A 27,520-nucleotide genomic window follows, 5' to 3' on the forward strand; every position below is an offset into this window, starting at 1 on the left:
GGAGAACAGAATCCTCCTATTGATTTGTGTTACAGACGCGGTTTTGGATGTTAGTTTACCGAGCGGTTTGGTATGACCGCGTCTGCACAGTTTACCCGATTATACTCGAACGTTGGCCGAGTCGCGCTATGCTAAATCAATTAAGGAAAGGACACAACAGCTGGGCTAAATGACACGACACCAGGGGTACAGTTCTCAAGACCTCCGGAGGAGGTTATAATATGGGATATGCGGAACGTTTAGATTACAAGGACAAGAGGGACAGCATAGGAAGGTGGGCACTTAATCACGGCCTTATAGTAGCCCCGACAGACCACAGATAAACAGGACAAAACTGACTCACACAGGGATTGATGGCAAGGAAGGGCAGGTCGTCGATGGTCAGCACAAGGTGCACCTTGGCTCAGGGACAGGATCCACACGGTCCGAAAGATGCAGGGAGGTCTCTCAGCGCTCGGAGGTGGCGACTGGTTCTTCTTCAAGCTGGGGGCGCATCTCTGACGTCACCTCCGGTAAGTCGCTGCGTATATCCAGCGGGGAGTGACACGCCCTCGGCTCGTTAGCTCCGCCCCAGATGGAATCGGCCCGCCGCTTCTTATTGGGTGCGGGGGGGTTACTGGGCTCCGCCCTTGACGAGGAGCTGACAGGCAGCCCCTTCGTGGTAACCCCGTCGGAGCACATGGGCAATGGCGGCTAACCAAGCCGGTGTGAGGACGCACACTCCCCGCGCGCTGTTGTTGTAGTTGTTGTTGTTGTTGTTGTTTCATGAGGAAGATGGGAGGAGGTATGGGGAGGTCCTAAACTCACTACTGGTGCCATACAATCACATTCTGGTGCAACAAAGAGTCAGAATTAATGGAAACGAGTCCTTAACTGACATAGACTAAGAATAACTAGCAAGAGGTCCTATAGTTGTCTACGTGAGATGCGGTGAACCTGGGCACGACAGTTAATGGGGGAAAAAGGGGAAGGTCGGTTCTACAGAGTGTTGTTTACAGACAATGGGACTAGGGAATGGGGGATTGGGGATAGTTGGGGAGTATTGAGGAAATAGGGGAATATTTACAAGCGGATATGGATGGAGGCCAAATCCCATATCCGCAACATTTGTAATTGATCACTGGCTTTGACACCAATACAAATTTTTATTGCGGATCCTAGGCATCAAAAAGCTGCAAATGCTGAATAAACAATTTCAAAATTGGAGCACCTTGTCGCCAATAGAGTGCTTAAATTGCATCAGATGTGGCAATAAAAGTGAATTCTTGCTCCCAGCTTTCTGGCTCGATGACAGAGGACGCCATTTGCATTTTTACCACCTCCATACCCACCTTGTTTAGAATCCAGTGCGGGCATGGACAACTTGCTGGTGTTCTTAATTTAAGAGATATCTGCATATTATGTATGCATGGTTGATGCAGATGTCAGTTGCAGAAATGGAGGTGGGGATGGATGAGAGTGGTGATAAATGGCTGAATAGTGGAAAGATGGTTGTAGGGTTCAGAAAGAAAGAAAGGGAGGGTGGGAGGGGAGGTAGGACAATCTGAACATATGATGAGAGAGGTTGGTGGTAGAGTAGTAGCAGTTGAGAGAAAATATAGACTAGTTAAGAGGAGTAGAGATGGGGAAGGAAAGTGGTGGTAAATACGAAAGGAAATTGGATGGGGTTTGGTGCGGAATTTATCAGAAAGGGAATTAATAAATAACGAGAACAGCACTCTTCGACATCAACCGATATGCCTCCACCCACATTATTACATCATTACACATACTTGTACCAAGTTTGATTTAAATATATTCAGCTGTTTTCAAGTATCACATTTTTACCTGACATCACCTCTGACCTCACCAAAATCACAAAATCACCTCACTCCTCAACCTTGATGCCAAAATATAATCAGTTAATCTTTTCATCATAATATATATATACTTGTACCAAAATTCGGCAAAATCCCACCACTGGTTAACAAATTATCACAGTAACAGGATTTTTACCGAACATGACTTTTGACCTCTTAACCCAAAAATGTAATCAGTTCATGCTTACATCATCATACATACTTGTCCCAAGTTTGATTTAAATCCCTTCAGCGTTTCTCAAGTTATCACATTTTTACCAAGCATGACCTCTGACCTTTGACCTCTTGATGGCATAATCCAATCAGTTCTACTTTGCATCATATATACTTATACCAAGTTTGTTCAAAATCCCATCACTGGTTCACAAGTTGGTACAGCAACATAATTTTTACTTAACATGACCTCTGACCTTTGACCTCTTGATGGCATAATCCAATCGGTTCATCTTTGCATCATATATACTTATACCAAGTTTGTTCAAAATCCCATCACTGGTTCACAAGCTGGTACAGCAACATAATTTTTACTTAACATGACCTCTGACCTTTAGCCTTTGACCTAGTGACCCCAAAATCTAATCAGTTCATCTTTGCCACATCATACATACCTGCACAAAGTTTGAAGAAGATCTCTTCAGCCATTCTTAAGTTATCTCGGTAACAAAATAATTGTAACTTAACATGACCTCTGATCTCTGACCCCTTGACCCCAAAATCGAATCGGGTTACTTTTGTATCATAATATATAATTATACCAAGTTTAGTGAAAATCCTATAACTGGTTCACAAGTTAGCTCGGTAACAGAATCTTTACCTGAAGGGACATCTGACCTTTGACCTATTGACCCCAAAATCTAATCAATTAATCTTTACATCATTATACAAACCTTTACCAAGTTTGAATTGGATCCCTTCAGTCGTTCTCAAGTTATAGACCTATTACAGACTTTGACCTTTGTCCTTTGACCTCTTGACCCCAAACTCATATCAGTTCATCTTTGCATCATAGTACATACTTGTACCAATTTTGGGCAGAATTCCATCACTGGTTCACAGGTTATCGTGGTAACGGGATTTTCTACCTAACATGACCTGGCCTTGGGCCTTTGACCTCGTGATCCCAAAATCAAATCAGTTCATCTTTACCCCATTATACATAGCTGCACCAAGTTTGACTAAGATCCTTTCAGCTGTTCTCAAGTTATCACGGTAACGAAAACCTATCACAGATGGACAGACGAACAGACAACTCAAAAACATAATGCCTCCGGTGTTTTTTTTTGTTGTTGTTTTTTTTTGGGGGGGGGATACAAGATCGAGGCTTGTGAAAGAGCTAACATTAATCACACAAAAAGTCAAACCGACACATAAAACATATAATAAGGGGAGCGGTAGACAAGATGGGAAGAGAGAGGGAAGGACACAAACACAACATTTGAATAATATATATAAATAACCACCTTTAGAGGCCATTTTTCCCCGCAAGCGGGGGTTGGCCTTTTTTGGGAACCGTGGTTGTTGTTGTTTTTTGGTCCCCTTTTTGAAGCAATGTTTTACGGCCGGATGCCCTTCCTGACGCCAACCCTTTTTGCCGCCTTTAACGACAAACAGGGAATTACCAGTGAACTGGTACTCAATTAGCCGACCTCGGAAGGATGACAGGCTGAGTCAACCCCCCTGGCGTTAATTCAGCGATCGACCGGGATTCGAACCAAGGATCCTAGGATCCTAAACCGGCACCCTAGCCGCTAGCCCAACACCAGGGTTAACATTTGACATTTGAATACATTGTCATTTTGAATATATTTGAATACATTTGAAGTAAAAATATATTGTCACATCACCAGCGATAAAGACCACTGGATGACGAATGGCCGAATGTTTTTACTCCCAAGACAGCTGCCGAATTTTTGGCGGTATGATGCGCGCGAGATGGAGGCTGTGAGACGTTTACCTGACGAAACACACGGGCTTATTCCCAAACCCAAAACCATGCAAACAAGACAAGGAAAATTCAACAATAATGATTTTAATGAAAATAAAGCAATGATTAAATAAATGTTGAGGTAAAATGTATCCTACTTTGAGGGACCCTCCACAGTCTCAAATATGAACACACAGGAGAAAAGTGACACAATAAAATGAAATCCCTTTTTATAGTGCACTTATCTTTGGTCTCAACGAGATCGTTTAGTGAGGTCGGCAGTGGTGGCCATGTCCAACGCTTCCCGCGCCTGAGCACCCAATATGGCACCGGCCAACATCGCGAGTGCAACGAGCCTGAAGCGAGCAGCCAAGATGGCCCTCTCGGTGTTCTCCGAGCCTCCAGCTCCCTTGCGCCAACAATAATCGAAGCTCCTTAACGATCGTCGCAGGAAAACGCTCTCCTCAGAAGCACACAAAATGGCCAAGCTTCTTCATCAGAACCAAGAGACGTGCTCTTCCTCTTCACTCAAAGCTTCTCGATGACCTCCCATCGACCAATGGCAAAGCTCTTTCCAACTCACCCCATGCTCCTCTCGGCCAATCATCACCTTCAGGGGCGTGGCCTGCCGGCTTTTTCCCCACCTCCCCACACACCACTGTAGGGGCGTGGCCTTTTTCCGTATTAGGTCCTTTGGGCGGGGCTTAGTCCGATCGGCTCTGCTTTGGTTCTATCGGTGGTTGTTGTTGTTTAATTGAGGTTTTCATGGCCGGCCTTGTCAGCAAAACATAAAGGGTAAATTACAGAAGGGAAATCACTTACTGGGGAAAATTAGCCTTGATCCCTACACGAATTAGCACTGCTTCACCCCCCGTGTGAAGACACATAAACAATCTTAAGCTACAGTTTCCCTACTTAAGTACATCGAGATTTCTCCGATGCGTCCACGGTCCATGCTATAAATTATACAATCCTACCTTTCCTATTGGATCCTTTTACGTACCCCCATTTTTGTTTCAGGAATCGTTTGTTTTTAAGAATGCCCTTCCCCCTTAAGTTGTTTTGAATGATAACGTTCAATAAAGCATTTTTTCCAGTTGTACTTAGGTATATATTGTCTGTTTTATCTTGGAGAAGCTAAATTAATGGATGGCGGCCCTCATTATCAGAAATGCTATCAGGGCCATCTCTATAGACATATCCCAGGCTTTTGATACAGTCTGGCATCCCTCCTTGCTCTTAAACTGTCTCCATATGTCATCCAAGACCAATTCCACAATGGAGTACTGAGTTGCTCCACTCTCATGTCCAACGTCTGGCTTTCAACGGAATCCTTTCACCTCCTCTCCCTGTTGAGGCTGGAGTTCCCCAAGACAGTGTTGCTATTCATAATTTTCATCAATGATCTCTCTGACTCTGGAAAATCCTCTTTATCTTGCTGCTGATGATTTAGTGAAATCCCTCATCCTTCTGTCTCCTCCCTCACCTCAGACCTTGATAAAATCACAATCTGGTCAAACACCTGGAATATGTCCTTCGATCATGAGAAATCCCACTGTGTTTGTGTGTGTGTTTGTGTGTGCGTGTGTGTCTCTCTCTCTCTCTCTCTCTCTCTCTCTCTCTCTTCTCTCTCTTCTCCTCTCTTCTCCTCTCTTCTTCTCTCTTCTTCTCTCTTCTTCTCTCTTCTTCTCTCTTCTTCTCTCTTCTTCTCTCTTCTTCTCTCTTCTTCTCTCTTCTTCTCTCTTCTTCTCTCTTCTTCTCTCTCTCCTCGAAAAGACCGTATGGCAAGCACAACTTGCCCTGCCATCTACTTTCTCAACAACCCTCTCAAAGAAGTTCAATCATTTAAACTCTCTAGCCTTGCTCTCAGCCATGATCTCTTTTTTGGGCATACCACACTTCTAAGATGGCCTCCAAAGCCAGTCACCGACAGAGCATCATCCGTCATGTAAAGTCCTTCGTTGGCACTCTTATCCACCTCCAAGGAGTACCGCTCTCTGCTTTTGGTTGCCACCCCTGCCTCACCCCTTGGTTATATTGACACCGTGGAAACCATGTGAGGTCTCCAAGATCATTGGAATCTCATGCAATGAAGCTGAGTCTATGGGGCTATCACTTTGCCACAACAGACAGGTCGGTGGTCTCTGCCTTCTTCCACCTCTTTTCTGGTCTTGCACCCTCTGCCCTCTCCGTGTTTGGCCCCCCTCCCAACCCCCTCCCCAGATATTTACAGCTAGGGTACACACCATTTACAGCTAGGGTACACAAACCAACAACCCCCTTATTGGGAAACTTCCAAAATCCAGGATCACTGCTCACCTCCACTCATGCATTCCTCTTTTTTTTTCACCTGTGGAACAAACTTTCACATCCTCTTCAATCTCGTTTTTTTTTCCCAGATCTTCAAGATAGATTTTCACCACCATCTCAGATCATCCCTCATCCAAAGCCATGATCCTTTCTACACCAATTAACCGCACCCCTCACACACTTTGCTTTTGCATCCGCCTTGTCCACCCCTTGCATTCTCCCCGGTTCCTCATCCTTATCCGCACACCCCTTGTTATCCGTCTCCATTTAATTTCCCCCTTCTCTTTCTTTTGTTCCTTTTGTTAAATCCGGCCTATCGGTGTGATTCAGGTTCGCGGATGTATGCACTCTACCGAGTGTCGTTCTAGTTTCAGTGCTACTTTCTACTTGCTTTCTACTTTGTCAGTGTGAGCCAAAGTTTAATTCTTCTTTTCTTTCTAATTGTTGCCAGGACCTTAATGACGCTGCAGCTTTGTTGGCAAAAGAAAACGTGAACTGGGATGCACTACAAGGCTATGCACACGAGGCAGCGGATTTCTCAACCGGATATCAGCTTCCACACCTTGACTTTGCATTTAGGAAGCAGGGTGAGATGGACGTGGCGGTGTTCGACTTTACGTGCATGCATGCGGGTGAGCACTCCTCCTTGGTGAGACACGTGGCAGGCTACCCTCTTCTCGCCTGCCTCGTTGGAGATGGACTCATGGAGGTATGGGAGATCTGTTTTTATATCGATTGCTTTTTTTTTGCTTAATAAAAGAGTGAATGTTCGTCGGGATGCGTACAATGAATACGTTTGGCCTAAATATCTTTCAAATAACATGATAAACAAAAAGTCAAAGGTAAATTGCATAAACACTGTTCGAGAAAAGAGGAACTTAAATTGAATTTCTAATTTTGAACACTAGAACATGAATCGGCTTCCTTGCACTTCTAAAGGCCTGCAGTTTGGCAGTATTTTGCCTCTTCATTTGGGAATATTGTATGGCGTCTCATCCGGCACACGCATGCACACAGTGTGGGCAAGCAATATTCCTTCTCTCTCTGTCTGGTAGTCAAATAAAACTAGAAAGCATCTGAAAATGCAAAGCCTGCATACATTTGTAATCAGACGTCGTCTTCTTCCTCTTCGTCTTCTTCTTCTTCTTCTTCTTCTTCTTCCGTATGCTCAAAATAACGAAAACAGTTTAACAAAAAATACAAAATTTAAGGTGGTGATTTTATGCAGTCTTGACGTTTCAGCTTTACATCTAAAAAAAAAAACAAGAGATTCTAGATTTTGATTGGTGAACCAATTATGTGACCCAATATGCAAATTCTTTAAATTTCAGGTCAATTTGACGAAAATTGACGATTTTATGTGATTTTGACCTTTGGACCAAATTATGAATTTGCCTTCTCCATACACTCATAATAAAGCTTTATTGAAAATATGATGACAAAACTCAAATGGGGAATTCAAATTTCAGGTCAAATGGATGAAAACTGATGACTTTATGTGACGCTGACCTTTGACCTTTTGACAAAATTAATAGCTCGAATGGTAAAAAAGTAACAGCCCAGACACACACACACACACACACACACACACACACACACACGAAGAAGTAATTACAAAACCCCGTCTCCTGGTGTGCAGGGGACAGGCTAATTATTCCAAACAGGATACTTACTATTTCTAGAGACGTCACAAAGGGCACAATGTTTTGCTTAACTTCGTCCAAAAGATTTGTTTCTCTTGTGCATCTTTATCTCAACGATCATTCCAAAACCGTCAGTTTTCCTCGAGAAAAGTTGATTGAAGGTGCTGCTGTGGACTGTTCCATTTGACCCACCGGCTTTGTTTAGTTACCAACGCACCTGTTTTTCAAAGTTCACGAACAAAGCCAAAATAGATCGTGTTCAGAAACATAAAGTTGATGTGGATGCATAAAGCTAATGTGGACCTAAATCTTTCAGCCACTATGTCCTGCATTGAGCCACTCTGCCCTGCATTTAGCCATTCTGACTTGCATTCGGCCACTATGTCCTGCATTGAGCCACTATGTCCTACATTCAGCCACTATGTCCTACATTCAGCCACTATGTCCTACATTCAGCCACTATGTCCTACATTCAGCCACTATGTCCTACATTCAGCCACTATGTCCTACATTCAGCCACTATGTCCTGCATTCAGCCACTATGTCCTGCATTCAGCCACTATGCCCTGCATTCAGCCACTATGCCCTGCATTCAGCCACTATGTCCTGCATTCAGCCACTATGTCCTGCATTCAGCCACTATGTCCTGCATTCAGCCACTATGTCCTACATTCAGCCACTATGTCCTGCATTCAGCCACTATGTCCTGCATTCAGCCACTATGTCCTGCATTCAGCCACTATGTCCTGCATTCAGCCACTATGTCCTGCATTCAGCCACTATGTCCTGCAGTCAGCCACTATGCTCTGCATTCAGCCACTATGCTCTGCATTCAGCCACTATGCTCTGCATTCAGCCACTATGCCCTGCATTCAGCCACTATGCCCTGCATTCAGCCACTATGCCCTGCATTCAGCCACTATGCCCTGCATTCAGCCACTATGTCTTGCATTCAGCCACTATGTCTTACATTCAGCCACTGTCTCGCATTCAGCCACTATGTCTTGCATTCAGCCACTATGTCCTGCATTCAGCCACTATTCCCTTCATTCAGCCACAATGTCCTGCATTCAGCCAATCTACCCTGCTTTCAAGCATTCCATCCTGCATTCGGCCAATCTGTCCTGCTTTAAGCCACTTTATCCTGTCGAGGAGGCACTCTGTCCTGCATTCAGCCATTCTGTCCTTTCAGCCACTCTGACCTGCATTGAGCCATTCTGTCCTGCATTGAGCCATTCTGTCCTGCATTGAGCCATTCTGTTCTGCATTCAACCATTCTGTCCTGATTTCAGCCACTCTGACCTGCATTCAGCCACTCTGACCTGCATTCAGCGACTGTCCTGCATTCAGCCACTCTGACTTGCATTCGGCCACTATGTCCTGCATGCAACCACTATGTCCTGCATTCAGCTACCATGTCCTGCATTCAGCCACCTTGTCCTGCATTCGGCCACTATGTCCTGCATTCGGCCACTATGTCCTGCATTCGGCCACTATGTCCTGCATTCGGCCACTATGTCCTGCATTCGGCCACTATGTCCTGCATTCGGCCACTATGTCCTGCATTCGGCCACTATGTCCTGCATTCAACCATTCTGACTTGCATTCGGCCACTCCGTCCTGCTTTCATCCACTCTGTTCTGCATTCAGCCAATCTGTCCTGCATTCGGCCACTCCGTCCTGCATTCGGCCATTCCGTCCTGCATTCGGCCATTCTGTCCTGCATTCGGCCATTCTGTCCTGCATTCGGCCATTCTGTCCTGCTTTCGGCCACTCTGTCCTGTTTTCATCCACTCTGTTCTGCATTCAGCCAATCTGTCCTGCATTCAGCCACTATGTCCTGCATTCAACCATTCTGACTTGCATTCGGCCACTCCGTCCTGCTTTCATCCACTCTGTTCTGCATTCGGCCATTCTGTCCTGCATTCGGCCATTCTGTCCTGAAATTCGGCCATTCTGTCCTGCTTTCGGCCACTCTGTCCTGTTTTCCGGTGCCCTGTCCTGTTTTCCGGGCGCCCTGTCCTGTTTCCGGGCGCCCTGTCCTGTTTCCGGGCGCCCTGTCCTGTTTCCGGGCGCCCTGTCCTGTTTCCGGGCGCCCTGTCCTGTTTCCGGGCGCCCTGTCCTGTTTCCGGGCGCCCTGTCCTGTTTCCGGGCGCCCTGTCCTGTTTCCGGGCGCCCTGTCCTGTTTCCGGGCGCCCTGTCCTGTTTCCGGGCGCCCTGTCCTGTTTCCGGGCGCCCTGTCCTGTTTCCGGCCGCCCTGTCCTGTTTCCGGCCGCCCTGTCCTGTTTCCGGCCGCCCTGTCCTGTTTCCGGCCGCTCTGTCCTGCTTTCATCCTATTAGTCAGGTTCACTATGTTAACAAATATAATTTCGTTCAAAATTTTGGGAGATTAGCAAACCTGTACATTTTTGGAATCAATTGAATGTTGGCATTTGCACAGACACCTGCATGGCCGCCATTTTGGATTTTCAAAATGGCCGCCATAAAATACATATTTTGTGCTATCTCGGCTTCTTGTCAACCTAGAAACTTAATTAAATATGCTAATCCTATGTTTTCTGGGTCAAGGAATCCAATAAAGGCCTCAAAATAGTGCTCAGGGTTATAGAAAAGCAACAAACAAAGGTAATTGAAAACCATTGTCTTTATATTTGTGATATAACCGTATTACATAATACATGATATTGCAAGTCCTTTGAAGTTATAGGTATGGGTTTATAAAGCAAGAAAGCAGCTTTGTTAGTATCAGATTGAACTATAAGTCCTATACACAGGATCTAATAGGTCTATACCGTTCAGGAATATGCTTTTAGAAATCTTCATCATTGTCCTGAGTGTCATTTTCGCAAAGGTGTCTACGCAAATGTAAACATTAATTTTTGGATTCCTCATGCTCTGAATATTCCAAAAATGTATAGTTTTGCTAATCTCCAAAAACTTTGAACGAAAAGAACATACTGAACCGGACTACATCCATAATTATACTTTCAGCCTCTCACTCCCCCTGAACCATCTGCAATTCTGCACAGTATTATAGGTGCACGTCTACTTTGCCAGTACTAGCCATTGTGCAAAGTATTATGAATGTGAATACCAGTTTGGACATTGCCATGTCTGTCTTAAAGATTAATCAGCAAGACTAAACGGTTATTATAAATCCTGTAGGGAAAGGGACAAGCTCAGGTATGTCATGGATGAAAGGGCACCAATACTACAAAAACCTTTCCTGGCACGAATATAAACTTGCAAACATCGGAATAAAGTCGATATGGATTGGGAAAGTTATTAAACAACAAAATAATAATTTTAAAAGCAAGAAGAAAGGCTTGTCAATATTATTGACCAAACTGAATCAGCAATCCTGAATGGACAGTAACATTATGATGACGTGGGTATCAGAACTGCCATTTCGTGGGTTTTATCCCTGATGTTTGAAACTTCATCAGACTGGGATTGCAATCTGTATTGTGGATGCACCTGTACTGTCAGTGGATGCACCTGTATTGTGGATCATGCCATCCTTCAGGTGGAAGGTGAAGTCACACGTCCTATTGGTTTGTATTTTCTTGTACATTTAAGACTTTTTTTTGCTATATCTTTCGCAACAATTCGGCTTTTGAACCTGCTAGGTACCGTCTCCTAACTACTTTAGGGCCTTGCATGATTCAACTGACTTGGCATCCTGATGAGGTTTTGAGTCTGCAGTGGAGGTTTGATCTTGGATGTGTAATGTGTCGTACATTAAGGAAAATTTCTTCGAAAGCAAGTGAATGCTCAAAGAGAGTTGAGTCGGATGGAAAGAAATGATAAATGAGGGATGAAGTGATGAAAACCCTAAAATATGACCATATAGCAGCAGACAAACTATAGCAATTAGTAGAATAACGATGAAGAAAATATTTTTTGAATGTTTTTTTTTTTTTTACTCCTGCCTGGCTTCAGATGTTTGAGATTGTTTATACAAGACGGCATCTAAAGAGGTCTAAAAGAAAAGAAAAGCCAACATATAACATAGTTTTCCTATATTTGAGGACATTTGGGACGAAGGTAATGTGTTCGGTTGAAAAGGGCATCTTGCTACTGTTTTGATACTTTATCTCCAAATCATTTGATAACATTCTGTACAGTCTGGCTAATTAGGGTTTAAGCTTTCAGGTAGGCTTGAGAGCTGTTACCGTCGGTTGACATCTTTGTTATTCAGAGAAAAATATATTGTCTTCACCATATAATGTTTGTATAAGCCTTGACCGTGGTGGATAGGCTGAACTTTCTGCCTTGACATCACAGTAGGCCACAACTTTCCTTGTTGTAATGCCTTTGTGACATTGTCTGACTTGGAGTGTGTGGAAATATTGAAGGTTTAAGGTTAACAAACCAGTTCGGTAACTGCATCCTCCTGCTTTGTCTATCTACAGCCTTTCTGGCCAATGGGAACGGGGTGTGCACGTGGATTTCTGGCGGTTTTTGACTCTGCCTGGATGGTGAGAGGTTGGTCCCAGGGGGTACAACCACTCACCCTGCTTGCTGAGAGGTGAGGGTTTTCTTAAGTTGAGTATGCCAATATAAAGGTGAAGCCCTAAAATAATTATTTTGTTAGCCTGATTGACAGGAGAATCAATAACTATTACCTGTAGTATGCCTGGTGTTGGCTTAAGGGTTAAAGTTGCTGCCTTAACCCTAATCAGCCCTCTCCCTACTTTTTTCGCCATATTTTCACAGAAATGTTTTTCTTGTGCTGACGCCATATTTTCACAGAAATGTTTTTCTTGTGCTGACGCCATATTTTCACAGAAATGTTTTTCTTGTGCTGACGCCATATTTTCACAGAAATGTTTTTCTTGTGCTGACGCCATATTTTCACAGAAATGTTTTTCTTGTGCTGACGCCATATTTTCACAGAAATGTTTTTCTTGTGCTGACGCCATATTTTCACAGAAATGTTTTTCTTGTGCTGATGCCATATTTTCACAGAAATGTTTTTCTTGTAGCTGACGCCATATTTTCACAGAAATGTTTTTCTTGTGCTGACGCCATATTTTCACAGAAATGTTTTTCTTGTGCTGACGCCATATTTTCACAGAAATGTTTTTCTTGTGCTGACGCCATATTTTCACAGAAATGTTTTTCTTGTGCTGACGCCATATTTTCACAGAAATGTTTTTCTTGTGCTGACGCCATATTTTCACAGAAATGTTTTTCTTGTGCTGATGCCATATTTTCACAGAAATGTTTTTCTTGTGCTGACGCCATATTTTCACAGAAATGTTTTTCTTGTGCTGACGCCATATTTTCACAGAAATGTTTTTCTTGTGCTGACGCCATATTTTCACAGAAATGTTTTTCTTGTGCTGATGCCATATTTTCACAGAAATGTTTTTCTTGTGCTGACGCCATATTTTCACAGAAATGTTTTTCTTGTGCTGACGCCCTATTTTCACAGAAATGTTTTTCTTGTGCTGATGCCATATTTTCACAGAAATGTTTTTCTTGTGCTGATGCCATATTTTCACAGAAATGTTTTTCTTGTGCTGACGCCATATTTTCACAGAAATGTTTTTCTTGTGCTGACGCCATATTTTCACAGAAATGTTTTTCTTGTGCTGACGCCATATTTTCACAGAAATGTTTTTCTTGTGCTGACGCCATATTTTCACAGAAATGTTTTTCTTGTGCTGACGCCATATTTTCACAGAAATGTTTTTCTTGTGCTGACGCCATATTTTCACAGAAATGTTTTTCTTGTGCTGATGCCATATTTTCACAGAAATGTTTTTCTTGTGCTGACGCCATATTTTCACAGAAATGTTTTTCTTGTGCTGACGCCATATTTTCACAGAAATGTTTTTCTTGTGCTGATGCCATATTTTCACAGAAATGTTTTTCTTGTGCTGATGCCATATTTTCACAGAAATGTTTTTCTTGTGCTGACGCAATATTTTCACAGAAATGTTTTTCTTGTGCTGACGCCATATTTTCACAGAAATGTTTTTCTTGTGCTGATGCCATATTTTCACAGAAATGTTTTTCTTGTGCTGACGCCATATTTTCACAGAAATGTTTTTCTTGTGCTGACGCCATATTTTCACAGAAATGTTTTTCTTGTGCTGACGCCATATTTTCACAGAAATGTTTTTCTTGTGCTGACGCCATATTTTCACAGAAATGTTTTTCTTGTGCTGACGCCATATTTTCACAGAAATGTTTTTCTTGTGCTGACGCCATATTTTCACAGAAATGTTTTTCTTGTGCTGATGCCATATTTTCACAGAAATGTTTTTCTTGTGCTGACGCCATATTTTCACAGAAATGTTTTTCTTGTGCTGACGCCATATTTTCACAGAAATGTTTTTCTTGTGCTGACGCCATATTTTCACAGAAATGTTTTTCTTGTGCTGACGCCATATTTTCACAGAAATGTTTTTCTTGTGCTGATGCCATATTTTCACAGAAATGTTTTTCTTGTGCTGACGCCATATTTTCACAGAAATGTTTTTCTTGTGCTGACGCCATATTTTCACAGAAATGTTTTTCTTGTGCTGATGCCATATTTTCACAGAAATGTTTTTCTTGTGCTGACGCCATATTTTCACAGAAATGTTTTTCTTGTGCTGACGCCATATTTTCACAGAAATGTTTTTCTTGTGCTGACGCCATATTTTCACAGAAATGTTTTTCTTGTGCTGACGCCATATTTTCACAGAAATGTTTTTCTTGTGCTGACGCCATATTTTCACAGAAATGTTTTTCTTGTGCTGATGCCATATTTTCACAGAAATGTTTTTCTTGTGCTGACGCCATATTTTCACAGAAATGTTTTTTTTGTGCTGACGCCATATTTTCACAGAAATGTTTTTCTTGTGCTGACGCCATATTTTCACAGAAATGTTTTTCGTGTGCTGAGCTTTCACGACTTTTTCGGTTCAACTCTTGCGCATGTTTCGATACCGATTTTATAAATAATTTTTTTTTTTTAAAAACAGATCTACAGTCGCCAAGGAATCCACCCATGCCCCTCCAGCATTGAAAAGGTCCTAAGTTAAGATCTATATCTCGGTTGCATAAAACATTCTTAAGGCAAGATCTGAGGACTTAAATATTTCCTTAAGTTTCCCCTTAAGAACACCCTTAATTTGAGGTTGGTTGCGTATTTGAATAATCCTTAAATTTTTCCTTAAAAACTTCCTTAAACTTTAGACCAACCACCCACCCCTCCCACCTCCCCCCACGTCCTTAAACACTTCAACTTTGAGTTTCCAAAAATCGCTGAACACTCTGAGCCGTGGTACAGTGACCAGGGTAACTTTTTTTTTTGTTTTTGGAAAAAAAACAAAAATTTCATTCTTCTATGACATCCAGAATATTTTGCTTGTTGTTTCGCACTCGCATTTCACTTTTATAATCTCACACTTTTCCCATTCTTAGAAAGTTTCCAAACATTTACTGCACACATTAACACATTTACCATAAAATGCTCAATACCAATCAAATGAATTTTATACAAGAATTATAATTCCACCTTCATCCTCAATCACGTGTTCCCCATGCAACATATAACAAGTGTCATGTAAAATCACCTGTTCTTGCTTTCGGACACCTCTTCCTATCCCTAATCTGATTGGTTGCCTGGCATAGCAACAGCTTCCTTGAAGATTTCCCAAAGGTTCTTTATGCAACAGAACTTTAGGAAATCCTTCGCTAAGGAATCACAGTTCGCAATCACAATTTTATGCAACTGGGCCTTAGCAATTAGGGTATTGAGGCCCCTGTCAGGCCGTTTAAATAACACAAGGTGGGTTGACTCAGCATGTCCTCCTTCCGAGGTTGGCAAAATGAGTACAGGCTTACTGGAAATGGGGGGGCACTGCATCAGTGGCACAGCTGCACTCCCAGAAATTATGCAAACACCAGCTACAGGCTGCATACAAAATAATAAGGCTGTAGTGCTATAATAGAATAGGTGAGCAATAGTGTACGAGTTGGGTAGAACCCACTAATATAACAATGATAGACTAGAACTGCGAGCAGTGATGATAGGCTTTCAGACAAAATGGCCACCATACCACGTGACTGATAACATCATCATTTTCAAGAAATTTTCCTCATGGGTAGTTGATCATGCCTGTAAATTTTGGTTTAGATTGGTTAAGCAGTTCTGGAGATGTAGATTTTCATTTTTTTTTTTTCATTAAATCCAAAATGGCTGCCATACCATGTGACTGATGATGTCATAGTTTGCAACCAAAATTCCTCGTGCAGTCAATCATGCGTATGGATGTTTCGGATTGATCCGTTCAGCAGTTCTGGAGAAAATGATGTTCAAAGGTTTTCTTTAAATTCAAGATGGCCGCTATATCACATGACTGATGACGTCAGATTACAAATATTTTTCCCACATCAGTAATTGATCATATGTATGATATTTTCCATTGATCCGTTAAGAGTTACTCTGGAAAAGAGTATTGAATTTTTTTGCTTGAATTCAACATGGCGGCCAAACCATATGAGTGATGACGTCATAGTTTGCAAATATTTCCCCCCCATCGGATTGTAAACGTGTTTCAATTTTGATATCGATCGCATAAGCGGTTTTGGAGAAGTGGGTTTTTAAAGGTTTATTTTTAAATCCAATGTGGCCGCCAAACCACGTGACCGATGACGTTTATTCGCAAACTTTTATCCCCATGGCTAGGCGATCATAATTGTAAACTTTCGCGTTGATCTGTTCAGCGATTCTGGAGAAGATGTTTAAAGTTTATGACATCATAGGCAATGGCAGCCAATGTAAGTCAAAATTGCAAAAATTTAATTCATTATGCACTAAGTTATTATAATGGGTTAAAGATTCGTATCGGTAGCTATAACTGGTTTTCTCGGAATCATTTCCACAAAATGTGTGGGAATAATGATCCTTACAAGAGCAATAGGCTTCCAGTGGGAATCTCACTGGAAGCCTAATTATTGGGTTAAACAACAATTATATATTGTAGTCCGAGACATATCTGTGTCAGTGTACATGATCTTGGAACTTGGAAGTTAAGTAGGGTCTCACCTGGTTAATACTTCATTTGGAGACCATCAAGGAAGGTCGGTTGTTGTAGGATATTTTATTCTAAAAATCTAAAATAAGGCAAAAATGGCAATAACAGAATTCAATACTACACAGAAAAGGACAACACTACAATAAGTGTTCATTTATAGATGATCATTGTGCAAACAAAATTAAAATAAACTGAAATAAACTCTTTGAACATATCACAAATGTGTGAATCTTCATGGCTTTAAAAAAAAATACTAATAACGGCCCTAAAAGACATTTTTCACCCTTCATGCTTGGAGGCGGTGAGCTTTCCGAAGTCTCCTCTAAACAGCATTCACAAATCTCCATAACGAGGCATGAGTGGCTCTTCCTTTTCTCTAAATGGGAGGCCATATTGTATACAATGAAAAGTAAAACAATAGTTCTGGTCCAGGAAATACAACTGTGTCCTGACGATCTCCCATATAGCATGGGCATAGGGCAATCCCATAAAATGGGTACAGCAGTCTACCTTTCCCTGCAGCCTCCACAAACACATCCTTATTTCCCTGAAGGTACAGGGATGGAAAAGACAACCGTGGAGTCCATACGAGCTCACTTTGGCAACTAGCTAAGCTTGCGGTAGAGACATTCTGCCCGACGCAAGCACTAGTGGATAGCATCATACCCTGAACCAGGTCGGTGATTTTCCCATCAGTAAAAACTCACCCAACCCTTTAACCACCACTGTCGAAGTGTCTGCATTGTACGAGGCATGTTTTACTAATATGGAATGTACCTTAGAAAATGGAAGAGGTAAGGATTGGTAACAAAGAAGTGGGTTCATACCATGAGGGAACAACCTGACATATTAAAGGCTCAAGAAAGGTAAATAGGAAACACAAAAACTAGGCCACATGGTGAAGGGGCATCATGAAGAGCTCTGATAATTAAAACACTAACAAAGATGAGTCTTAACCTGAGAAGGGGCTTTGTTTTCTTTGTTTTTGGTCTTTTGCTTTCTTTCTTTTTTTACAGCCTGTGGAACAAACTTTCCACATCCTCTTCAAACTCATTCTTTCCTCGAGCTCGAGGTCTTCAACATAGCTGTTCACCACCATCTCAGATCATCCCCAATCCAAAAACCATGATCCCTACTGCCCACGTTAACCTCCCTCGCTCCAACCCACCCCAAGCTTCCTCCCAGGTTTCCAGTTTTTCTCTCCTGGGAATTTCCTTCTGTATCCATCTTGTCCACCCCATATATCCTTCCTGCCCCCATTCCTTCCCACACACATTGTTTGTCGAAGTCTCCGCACCCCATCTCTCTACTCTTCCTTTTGTCCTGTTACTTCCTGATCCATTAAGTGTACTAGCTCTTCTTTTGAGCCTTGACACTGTATACAAAAAGGCACCAAACACTCGACAAGCCCCAAAACAAAACACACTTCAGCATGGAAACCTGCCTAGCCTTCTGCCATTTCAACTTTCTAGCATGATCTGCCTCTATTTTATTAACATCTGTCTCATGATCTGCCTCTAATTTCTCAATATCTGTCTCATGATCTGCCTCTAATTTCTCAATATCTCTCTCATGATCTGCTTCTAATTTCTCAATATCTGTATCATTACCTGCCTCTAATTTCTCAGTATCTGTCTCGTGATCTGCCTCTAATTTCTCAATATCTGTCTCATGATCTGCCTCAATTTCTCAATATCTGTCATGCTCTGCCTCTAATTTCTCAATATCTGTCTCGTGATCTGCCCCTAATTTCTCAATATCTCTCTCATGATCTACCTCTAATTTCTCAATATCTGTCTCGTGATCTGCCTCTAATTTCTCAATATCTGTCTCATGATCTGCCTCTAATTTCTCAATATCTGTATCATTATCTGCCTCTAATTTCTCAATATCTGTCTCGTGATCTGCCTCTAATTTCTCAATATCTGCCTCATGATCTGCCTCTAATTTCTCAATATCTGTCTCATGATCTGCCTCTAATTTCTCAATATCTGTCTCGTGATCTGCTTCTAATTTCTCAATATCTGTCTCATGATCTGCCTCTAATTTCTCAAAATCTGTCATGATCTGCCTCAATTTCTCAATATCTGTCTCATGATCTGCCTCAATTTCTCAATATCTGTCTCATGATCTGCCTCTAATTTCTCAATATCTGTATCGTGATCTGCCCCTAATTTCTCAATATCTCTCTCATGATCTGCCTCTAATTTCTCAATATCTGTCTCGTGATCTGCCTCTAATTTCTCAATATCTGTCTTGTGATCTGCCTCTAATTTCTCAATATCTGTCTCATGATCTGCCTCTAATTTCTCAATATCTGTCTCATAAGCTTGAATCGCTTGACACCAACGTCTCGTTGTACCCTTCCGAGCAGTATCCATCGTCTAGGAGCTAAATCCATCGTCAACAGCGAGGTCAGAGCTTTCACTCGCTGCTGTCACTCCCTACTCCACTGTCAGCTAAGGTAGGCCGACAGCGCCCTCATCAGGTGTTCTAGGCTTCAGAATGGCAGAAGAACTCCGTTTGGAGCATGCTCACCTCTGAGCTATTTGCTCTTAAGGCTCTCTCCACCTTTGTAGTCCAATTCAACTCAGCCATCCAGGTGTTGTGCCAGCAAAGAGTGATGTATATGTGTAAGACATGCCATCCTTTATAGGAGGTTGTAAAGCCCAATTTCATTGCCTGTTTGCAAATACGTTAGATGTCAAATATCCCACGGTATCTTAAAAGAAAATGTCATTGTGTGTCGATACCCTCACCAAATGTCATTGGCATAGATATTATGTTGATTAGAAAGGGATGTGGATGTTAGTTTTGATTAAATTGATGGTATAAATTAGATCCAAATTAGATCTTAAGCTGGAATTTCAGTTGTCTCAGCAGTTTATTCACAGTTAAATTATTAACTGCATCTCTATTTTTTCAGCATGTCTATTGAGTAGTAATATTCCTTTGTGTCCTCCACCCCGGAGACGGGGGGGGGGGTGGGGGGTGTTAGGGGGCAGGGTGGGGAGGTGTTAAAATGAGCTCTGTCCGACCGACCGCCCGATCATCCGTCCATGTACTTTTGTGTGCAAGATATTTCAAAAACCGTTGAACATTTACATTTCATATTGCACAGATCTGTTCCTGATACCACCCAAAAGGTGGAGACCTGGAGTATCAGCTCCTTGTTTAAATTGTAAGGTCCTGAGGATTTGGACCAATGTCGTGATTTTAAATGCTATCTTAAATATGTAGTTGAATATTAGAACTCAAAATTTTATTTTGTGTTTGTGTGGCATCCCTTTTTATTTATTTGTATTTTGTTTACTTTTTTGCTCATTTATTTTTTATTTCAGGGAAAGTCTGTTTCAATTGCTGCCCCAGACAACTTCCACAAATATCAGTTCTGTCTTTTCTCGCTTCACCATTGACCCAGCCACACGGTACCCGAACCTGACGATGCACTTCAAGCCTGCGCAGGTGAGATTGTTGACATTTACCATTCCTGCAGTTATTTTTTACAAGAGAATGATTGTTGTTTCAACCACATACACTACATGGCCAAAAGTATGTAGCCACACGAAAATCACACCCATATGTGCTCGTCGAACATCTCATTCCAAAATCGTGGGCATTAAGATGGAGCTGGTCCCCTCTTTACTGCTATAACAGCCTCCACTCTTCTGGGAAGGCTTTCCACTAGATGTTGGAACATTGCTGCGGGGATTTGCTTCCATTCAGCCACAAGAGCATTAGTGAGGTTGGGCACTGATGTTGGGCGATAAGGCCTGGCTCCCAGTCGGCATTCCAATTCATCCCAAAGGTGTTCGATGGGGTTGAGGTCAGGGTTCTGTGCATGCCAGTCAAGTTCTTCCACACCGATCTTGACAAACCATTTCTGTACGGACTTCACTTTGTGCACGGGGGCATTGTCATGCTGAAACAGGAAAGGGCCTTCCCTAAACTGTTGCCAAAAAGTTGGAAGCACACAATCATCTGGAATGCCATTGTATGCTGTAGCATTAACATTCCCCTGCACTGGAACTAACGGGCCTAGCCCAAACCATGAAAAATAGCCCCAGACCATTATTCCTCCTCCACCAAACATTACAGTTGGCACTATGCATTCGGGCAGGTAGTGTTCTCCTGGCATCCGCCAAACCCAGATTCGTCCGTCCAACTGCCAGATGGTGAACCGCAATTCATCACTCCAGAGAACGCGTTTCCACTGCTCCAGAGTCCAATAGTGGCGAGCTTTACACCACTCCAGCCTGGCATTGCGCATGGTGATCTTAGGCTTGTGTGCGGCTGCTTGACCATGAAAACCCATTTCATGAAGCTCCTGACGAACAGTTGTTGTGCTGACGTTGCTTCCAGAGGCAGTTTGGAACTCGGTAGTGAGTGTTGCAACCGAGGACAGATGATTTTTACGTGCTACACGCTTCAGCACTCGGCGGTCCCATTCTGTGAGCTTGTGTGGCCTACCACTTCACGGCTGAGCTGCTGTTACTCCTAGACGTTTCCACTTCGCAATAACAGCACTTACAGTTTACCGGGTCAGCTCTAGCAGTGCAGAAATTTGATGAACTGACTTGTTGGAAAGGTGGCATCCTATGACGGTGCCACGTTGAAAGTCACTGAGCTCTTCAGTTCAGCCCATTCTACTGCCAATGTTTGTCTATGGAGATTGCATGGCTGTGTGCTTGATTATATATACCTGTCAGCAATGGGTGTGCCTGAAACAGCCAAATCCACTAATTAGAAGGGGTGTTTTTTTGCTCCAATTAGAAGAGGATATTTCTCATGAGCCCACAAGGCACCAGATGAAGCCACTGCTAAACGACTTTGCTCCAAAATTAAGGAATACTAGCAGTCCGGACAAAACAATGTGTCATTGTTGCTTTGGGTATGGTGGTGACCTCTTCTTGTTGTGCCTGACAGTATGGTCCAGAGGTAGCTCACATCCTACAATCTAAATGAAGGCAGCCTAACTGTTGGAAAAACAAGCCAGACTGAGCAGAATCTTTTTGGTATGGAAAGTCAAGGCTCGCAGAACAGCTTCATTACTGAATAGATAAGGATGCAGCAGAACAAAAGGAACAGGAGAAAGATGGGGAAAAAAGCAACAGCAGGGTTGAAGGACAAAATATAGGGAGACTTGGACAAATAAGGTATATGGTGAGAAATGAGGGTTAGGGGATGACGCATGGGGTGGACAAGATGGATAAAGAAGGAGAAACTGGAAATTTGGAAGGAGATGGTCTTAGGGGTGCAAGTGGGGGAGGGGGGGAATAATGGGGATAGAAAAGATCATAATTTGGGATGGGGGGGTGATCTGAGATTGTGGTAAACAGCTGTATTGAAGACTTGGAGGAAAATGAGATTGAAGAGGATGTGGAGGTTGATTCTTTCGCCAGGAAAAAAGACGAACGAATAAGTGGAGGTGAGCAGTGATTCTGGATTTTGGGAGTTTCACTAGAAGGGGTTGATGGTGGACCGTGTGTGACCTGCAGAAACCTGGGGGGGAAAAAGCATCGAACAAGCAGAGGGTGGAAGACCAGAAAGGAGGTGGTATAAGACAGACACCACCAACCTGTCTGCCAGAATGATCACTGCTGATAGAGAGACCCAGGAGTGACTGAACTTCCTCAAGAGGACTCCCCATGATCATCAGCGTAGGCCGTAGCGTAGCACCTTCAGTTACGAATGGACGGCTGTAAGTTTCAGATCTGACTTGAGCCGTCTGGAGGACTCTGGCTTTGTCGAAAGCTGTTTTGAAGTCCAGCGTTTTGCTCTCGAGGAGCCATTGTGGAATCGCGGGAGACTGGAGCCCAGTTATAAAAGCATCGTGCACTAAATCATCAGTGCACTCTATGCCCGTGCGATCCGAGATGGCACAGTCTTTGCCAAACTGCCGTAAGATCTGGGCGTATCGCTCCAGCGATTCCTTAGTCTCCTGTCTGTGTGTCGCTAGAAGATGCCGCGTGTATACAGTGCTGCACGGCTTTACATAAAGTGCCGTCAAAGTTGCTACGGCTTCAGCATAGGTCGTGCAATGGGAGACATATTCATATATGGTATGGGACACGTTGCAAGACAAAACGTTCAATCGCTGAGCGTCTGTAATCTCCGGGACCAAGTCTGTGTAGAGCCGTAAGGAGTGAAGCCAGTGGGTCAGCTGGCCGGCGGAGTCGCTTGCGTTGGGGTCGCCGGACAAGCTGTCCAACTTGATGAGCTTTTCCATGGTCCTTGAACGTCTCAGAATCAATTTGAATAAATTGTGTTGAAACAAACCTTCAAAACCCCACTTCAAGATACAGGACACAACAACCTTCACAAAACCTAAGTGCTGCAGCATAGTCGTACTTGACTTTCTGGACAGAGATTTTAGACCAAGTCATTTCTGCTTCGAATCTGAACTTGTGCCATTATCTACGAAAGTCCTTGTCACTTGTGGAAAAGTACACTGAGGTCTTCTCATGTGTACATCCTCAATGTACTTTTGATATTGTACGAAAAAAAGCAATGCAATGTTTGCTTCATTCGTATTGCGTATGTTTGTTGCAGGTCCAGCACCTGTTCATGACAGATGATTCTGCACCGGTTCTTCCCAATAACAAGTCCAGCTCAGTCTGCCAGGGTAAGTGTTGGGTATAAAAACGCAAGGAATGCAAATGTTTCCTTTCAGCTTCACTTCGTTGTAGGCCTACATCGCCAGTTCAAAAAGTAATACTAATGATACTCAAAATAGTCCAAGACATATGCGAAAAAAAGAAGAAAAAAGAAATAGTCCAAATTCAAAATAGTCCAAGACATATGCGAAAAAAAATAAAAAAATAGTCCAAATTCAAAATAGTCCAAGACATGCGAAAAAAAGACAAGAAAAAAGAAATAGTCCAAGACATGCGAAAAAAAGACAAGAAAAAAGAAATAGTCCAAGACATGCGAAAAAAAGACAAGAAAAAAGAAATAGTCCAAGACATATGCGGAAAAAAAGAAGAAAAAAGAAATAGTCCAAATTCAAAATAGTCCAAGACATATGCGAAAAAAAAGACAAGAAAAAAGAAATAGTCCAAATTCAAAATAGTCCAAGTCCAAGACATTCATAAACTAGAATGGCACTCCGTAGAACGCGTACCTCCGCCAGGCTGAAGAGTTCACGTTTTGTATCCCACTGATAGGCCGGATCTGCATCTGAACCTGAACCAAAATCTACTTGGCTTGTTGTCGTCACCAAACCAACTCATCCACCAAGTTTTGCCATGACTCAACAACAACGCGATGAAATATGATGCTGTGGCGGACACAAAAGCCCACTGGCGTGGTGACATCATTCCACGCACGAAGTGGGCGGTGGCCACGCCCGAGGGGTAGGCGTGGCCTCATGATATACACCGGGCGACCAGCCCGGAGGAGTTCAGTGTTACAGTGTAGTCTTACAATAAAGACATGTATATGTTACCGCTTGTCCGCTTCCTCCTTGCTCACAAGCAGCGCGCGTAACGCCGCGCTTTACTGGTGACCCTCGACGTTGGATCTGCCGGAGCGATCCTTCCACACGCGACGCCATCGCCATGGCCGCCTTCGTCAAACTTCCGGAATTTTGGGAGGCTCAGGCCGAAGTCTGGTTCGTCCAGGCCGAAGCCCAATTTCAGCTTCGGCGCCTCACCAACGACGACCTGCGCTACTGCCATGTCGTCGCCTCCCTCGGGCCCGGCACGGCCGCTCGAGTTGTGTCCGTCCTTCGCCACCCACCGGACGGCCACAAGTACGAGGCACTCAAGCGGCTACTCCTAGCCACGTTCGGCCTCACGGACGACGCACGGGCCGATCGCCTCCTGGATCTCCCCGAGCTCGGTGAGACGCGCCCGTCGGTCCGAATGGACCATATGCTGTCACTGTTGGGCGACGAAGCCCCCGGTTCGCTATTCCGGGCGCTTTTCCGTCGCCAACTTCCAGCGCAGGTTCGCCTCGCGTTGGCCGGGACCGGGCTAACGGAACCCCGAGCATTGGCGGCCGAGGCGGACAAGTACTTCGCCGCTTCGGACACGCGGGCGAGCGTTGGCGTGGCCGTCACGGCCTTCGACGCTGATGTTCCACAGCATCATCTTCTACAGCACGCTGATGTTCCACAGCATCATCTTCTACAGCACGCTGATGTTCCACAGCATCATCTTCTACAGCACGCTGATGTTCCACAGCATCATCTTCTACAGCACGCTGTGGTTCAGCAGCATGCTGATACGCACCTCGTGAACGCCGCCACGCCCCGCCCACCGCCGCGGCGAAAACCGCCACCGCGGGGAAACCCGTCGACTCCACCGGCCTGGCGGAGCCAGCCGCGCTCCTCCAGCTCCACCACCTGGTGCTGGTTCCACGCCAAGTTCGGCCACGAAGCTCGGCGGTGTCATCCGCCGTGCTCCTTCAACGGGTCGGGAAACGCCCGGGCCGGCGCTCAATTGTGGCGATGAGCGCCGGCCGTTCGAGCAGCCTGCTGTTCATAACGGACACCTTCTCCGGGCGCCGTTACCTGTGCGACACGGGAGCACAGGTGAGTGTCATTCCCGCCGGCACGTCAGACAAGCACGCCGCGGGTGGGGGCCCCGCGCTGCTTGCCGCGAACGGGACGCCCATCCGTACGTACGGAAAACGCTGCCTCTCTCTGCGGTTTGGAGGGCAGGTTTTCCGATGGACGTTCGTCACCGCCGACGTGCCCATGGCACTGCTTGGCGCGGACTTCCTGTGCGCTAATGGGCTCCTGGTCGACGTCAAGCGCAGACGGCTTGTCCAGGCCGAGACGTTCAGCTCGCTCGCATGTGCGTTGCCCAGCTCAACGAGCGGCTTGCCAAGCGGCTTGCCGAACGATTCGGTTCCGGCCACGTTGGTCTGTACGCTTCCGGCAGCGGACGCATTCACCCGCCTCCTCGCCGGCTTCCCGGCCCTCACGCGGCCCACCTTCTCGGCGGGGGCCGTCAAGCACGGGGTGGCCCATCACATCCCCACCGTCGGGCCACCGGTCTACGCCCGGGCACGCCGCCTCGAGCCGACGAAGCTGGCGGTGGCAAAAGCGGAGTTCGCTACCCTGGAGCGACTCGGCATCGTTCGGCGCTCAGAGAGCGCTTGGGCGTCGCCGCTGCACATCGTGCCGAAGCCCGGCGGGGGATGGCGACCGTGCGGGGACTATCGCCGTCTCAATGACGCCACGACTCCCGACCGCTACCCCGTCCCCCACATTCAGGACTTTTCCGCCCGTTTGGCGGGCAGGTCCTTCTTCTCGAAGGTGGACCTCATACGCGGCTACCATCAGGTCCCCGTCAGGCTGGAGGACGTCCCGAAGACGGCGGTCATCACGCCATTCGGACTCTTCGAGTTCCTGCGCATGCCCTTCGGTCTAAAGAATGCGGCTCAGGCGTTCCAGCGACTGATGGACAGCGTCCTGCGCGACTTGGATTTTGTCTACGTCTACCTGGACGATATCCTCGTCGCCAGCGCGTCCCGCGAAGAGCACCTACGCCACCTCCGCACGCTCTTCGAACGCCTGGGCCAGCATGGCCTGATTGTGAACCCCGCAAAGTGCCGGTTCGGCGCCGCCACAATCGATTTTCTGGGGCACCGTGTCACCAGGCACGGAGCCGTCCCCCTGCCGGCCAAGGTGGAGGCGGTGAAGGGGTTTCCGCGCCCCCGCACGATCAGAGGGCTGCAGGAGTTCCTGGGCATGGTGAACTTTTACCATCGGTTCCTGCCCCGTATCGCCCAGCTCCTGCGCCCCCTGCACGAAGCTCTCCGAGGTAAGCCGGGCAAAGGCGACGTTACCTGGACCGAGCAGATGGACACGGCGTTCACGGGCGCGAAGCTCGCTTTGGCTAACGCCACCATGCTCGCGCACCCGGCGCCCGATGCACCGATCGCCCTCACCACCGATGCCTCGGACTACGCGGTGGGCGCGGTGCACGAGCAATGGGTGCGTGGAGCTTGGCAACCGCTGGCGTTCTTTAGCCGGCAGCTTCGCCCGCCCGAACGCCGTTACAGTACCTTCGACCGCGAGTTGCTCGGACTTCACTTGGCGGTCAGGCACTTCCGTCATCTGCTCGAGGGCCGGGCGTTCACTGCCTTCGTCGACCACAAGCCGCTGATCTTCGCGATGGGCAAGGTCACCGAGCCGTGGTCGGCCCGGCAGCAGCGTCACCTCTCGGCCGTGTCCGAGTACACGACGGACATCCAGCACGTCGCGGGGAAGGACAACCCGGTTGCGGATTGCCTTTCCCGGGCCGTCGCCCACGCAGTCCACCTCGGCATCGACTATGCCCGGATGGCAGCGGACCAGGCCGCTGACCCCGACGTCCAGGCCTTGCGGACCGCCGTCACGGGCCTCCGCGTCACCGAGGTGCCGTTCGACGGCGCGGGCGCGGCCCTCTTGTGCGACGTCTCCCTCGGGCGTCCTCGCCCCATTGTGCCCGCGGGCTGGCAGCGCCAGGTGTTTGACGCCATCCACGGCCTGTCCCACCCGGGCGCGAGGGCCTCCCAAAGGCTGATCGCCGACAAGTTCGTCTGGCATGGCCTCCGGAAGGCCGTCCGCGGCTGGGCCAGGACGTGCCTCGCGTGCCAGCGCGCCAAGGTGCACCGGCACACCCAGGCCCCGTTGGCCCCGTTCACGGTGCCGGAACGCCGGTTTGACCACGTCCACGTGGACCTGGTGGGACCTCTGCCCCCCTCGCGGGGTTTCACCTACGTCCTCACCATGGTGGACCGCACCACCCGGTG

The 27,520-nt window shown here is 45.6% G+C and overlaps 1 protein-coding gene across 9 annotated transcripts in view; it reads left to right on the forward strand.

The window, feature by feature from the left end:
- Nucleotides 1-27,520, forward strand: part of LOC137433011 (F-actin-monooxygenase mical1) — a 99,457-nt gene that overhangs the window by 17,051 nt on the left and 54,886 nt on the right. For all 9 annotated transcript variants that reach the window (XR_010985619.2, XR_013624420.1, XR_013624421.1 and 6 more), the window contains exons 8-11: nucleotides 6,545-6,802; nucleotides 12,152-12,267; nucleotides 20,116-20,239; nucleotides 23,327-23,399. Coding sequence is in view for 4 of the 9 variants with exons in the window: in XM_068125384.2 (XP_067981485.2) it covers nucleotides 6,545-6,802; nucleotides 12,152-12,267; nucleotides 20,116-20,239; nucleotides 23,327-23,399 (571 nt within the window). In the remaining 5 variants the exon portion in view is untranslated. The remainder of the gene's footprint in view (nucleotides 1-6,544; nucleotides 6,803-12,151; nucleotides 12,268-20,115; nucleotides 20,240-23,326; nucleotides 23,400-27,520) is intronic.

The sequence above is a fragment of the Myxine glutinosa genome, chromosome 8, assembly GCF_964187855.1.
Source record: "Myxine glutinosa chromosome 8, kmMyxGlut1.1, whole genome shotgun sequence".
Taxonomy (NCBI): domain Eukaryota; kingdom Metazoa; phylum Chordata; class Myxini; order Myxiniformes; family Myxinidae; genus Myxine; species Myxine glutinosa.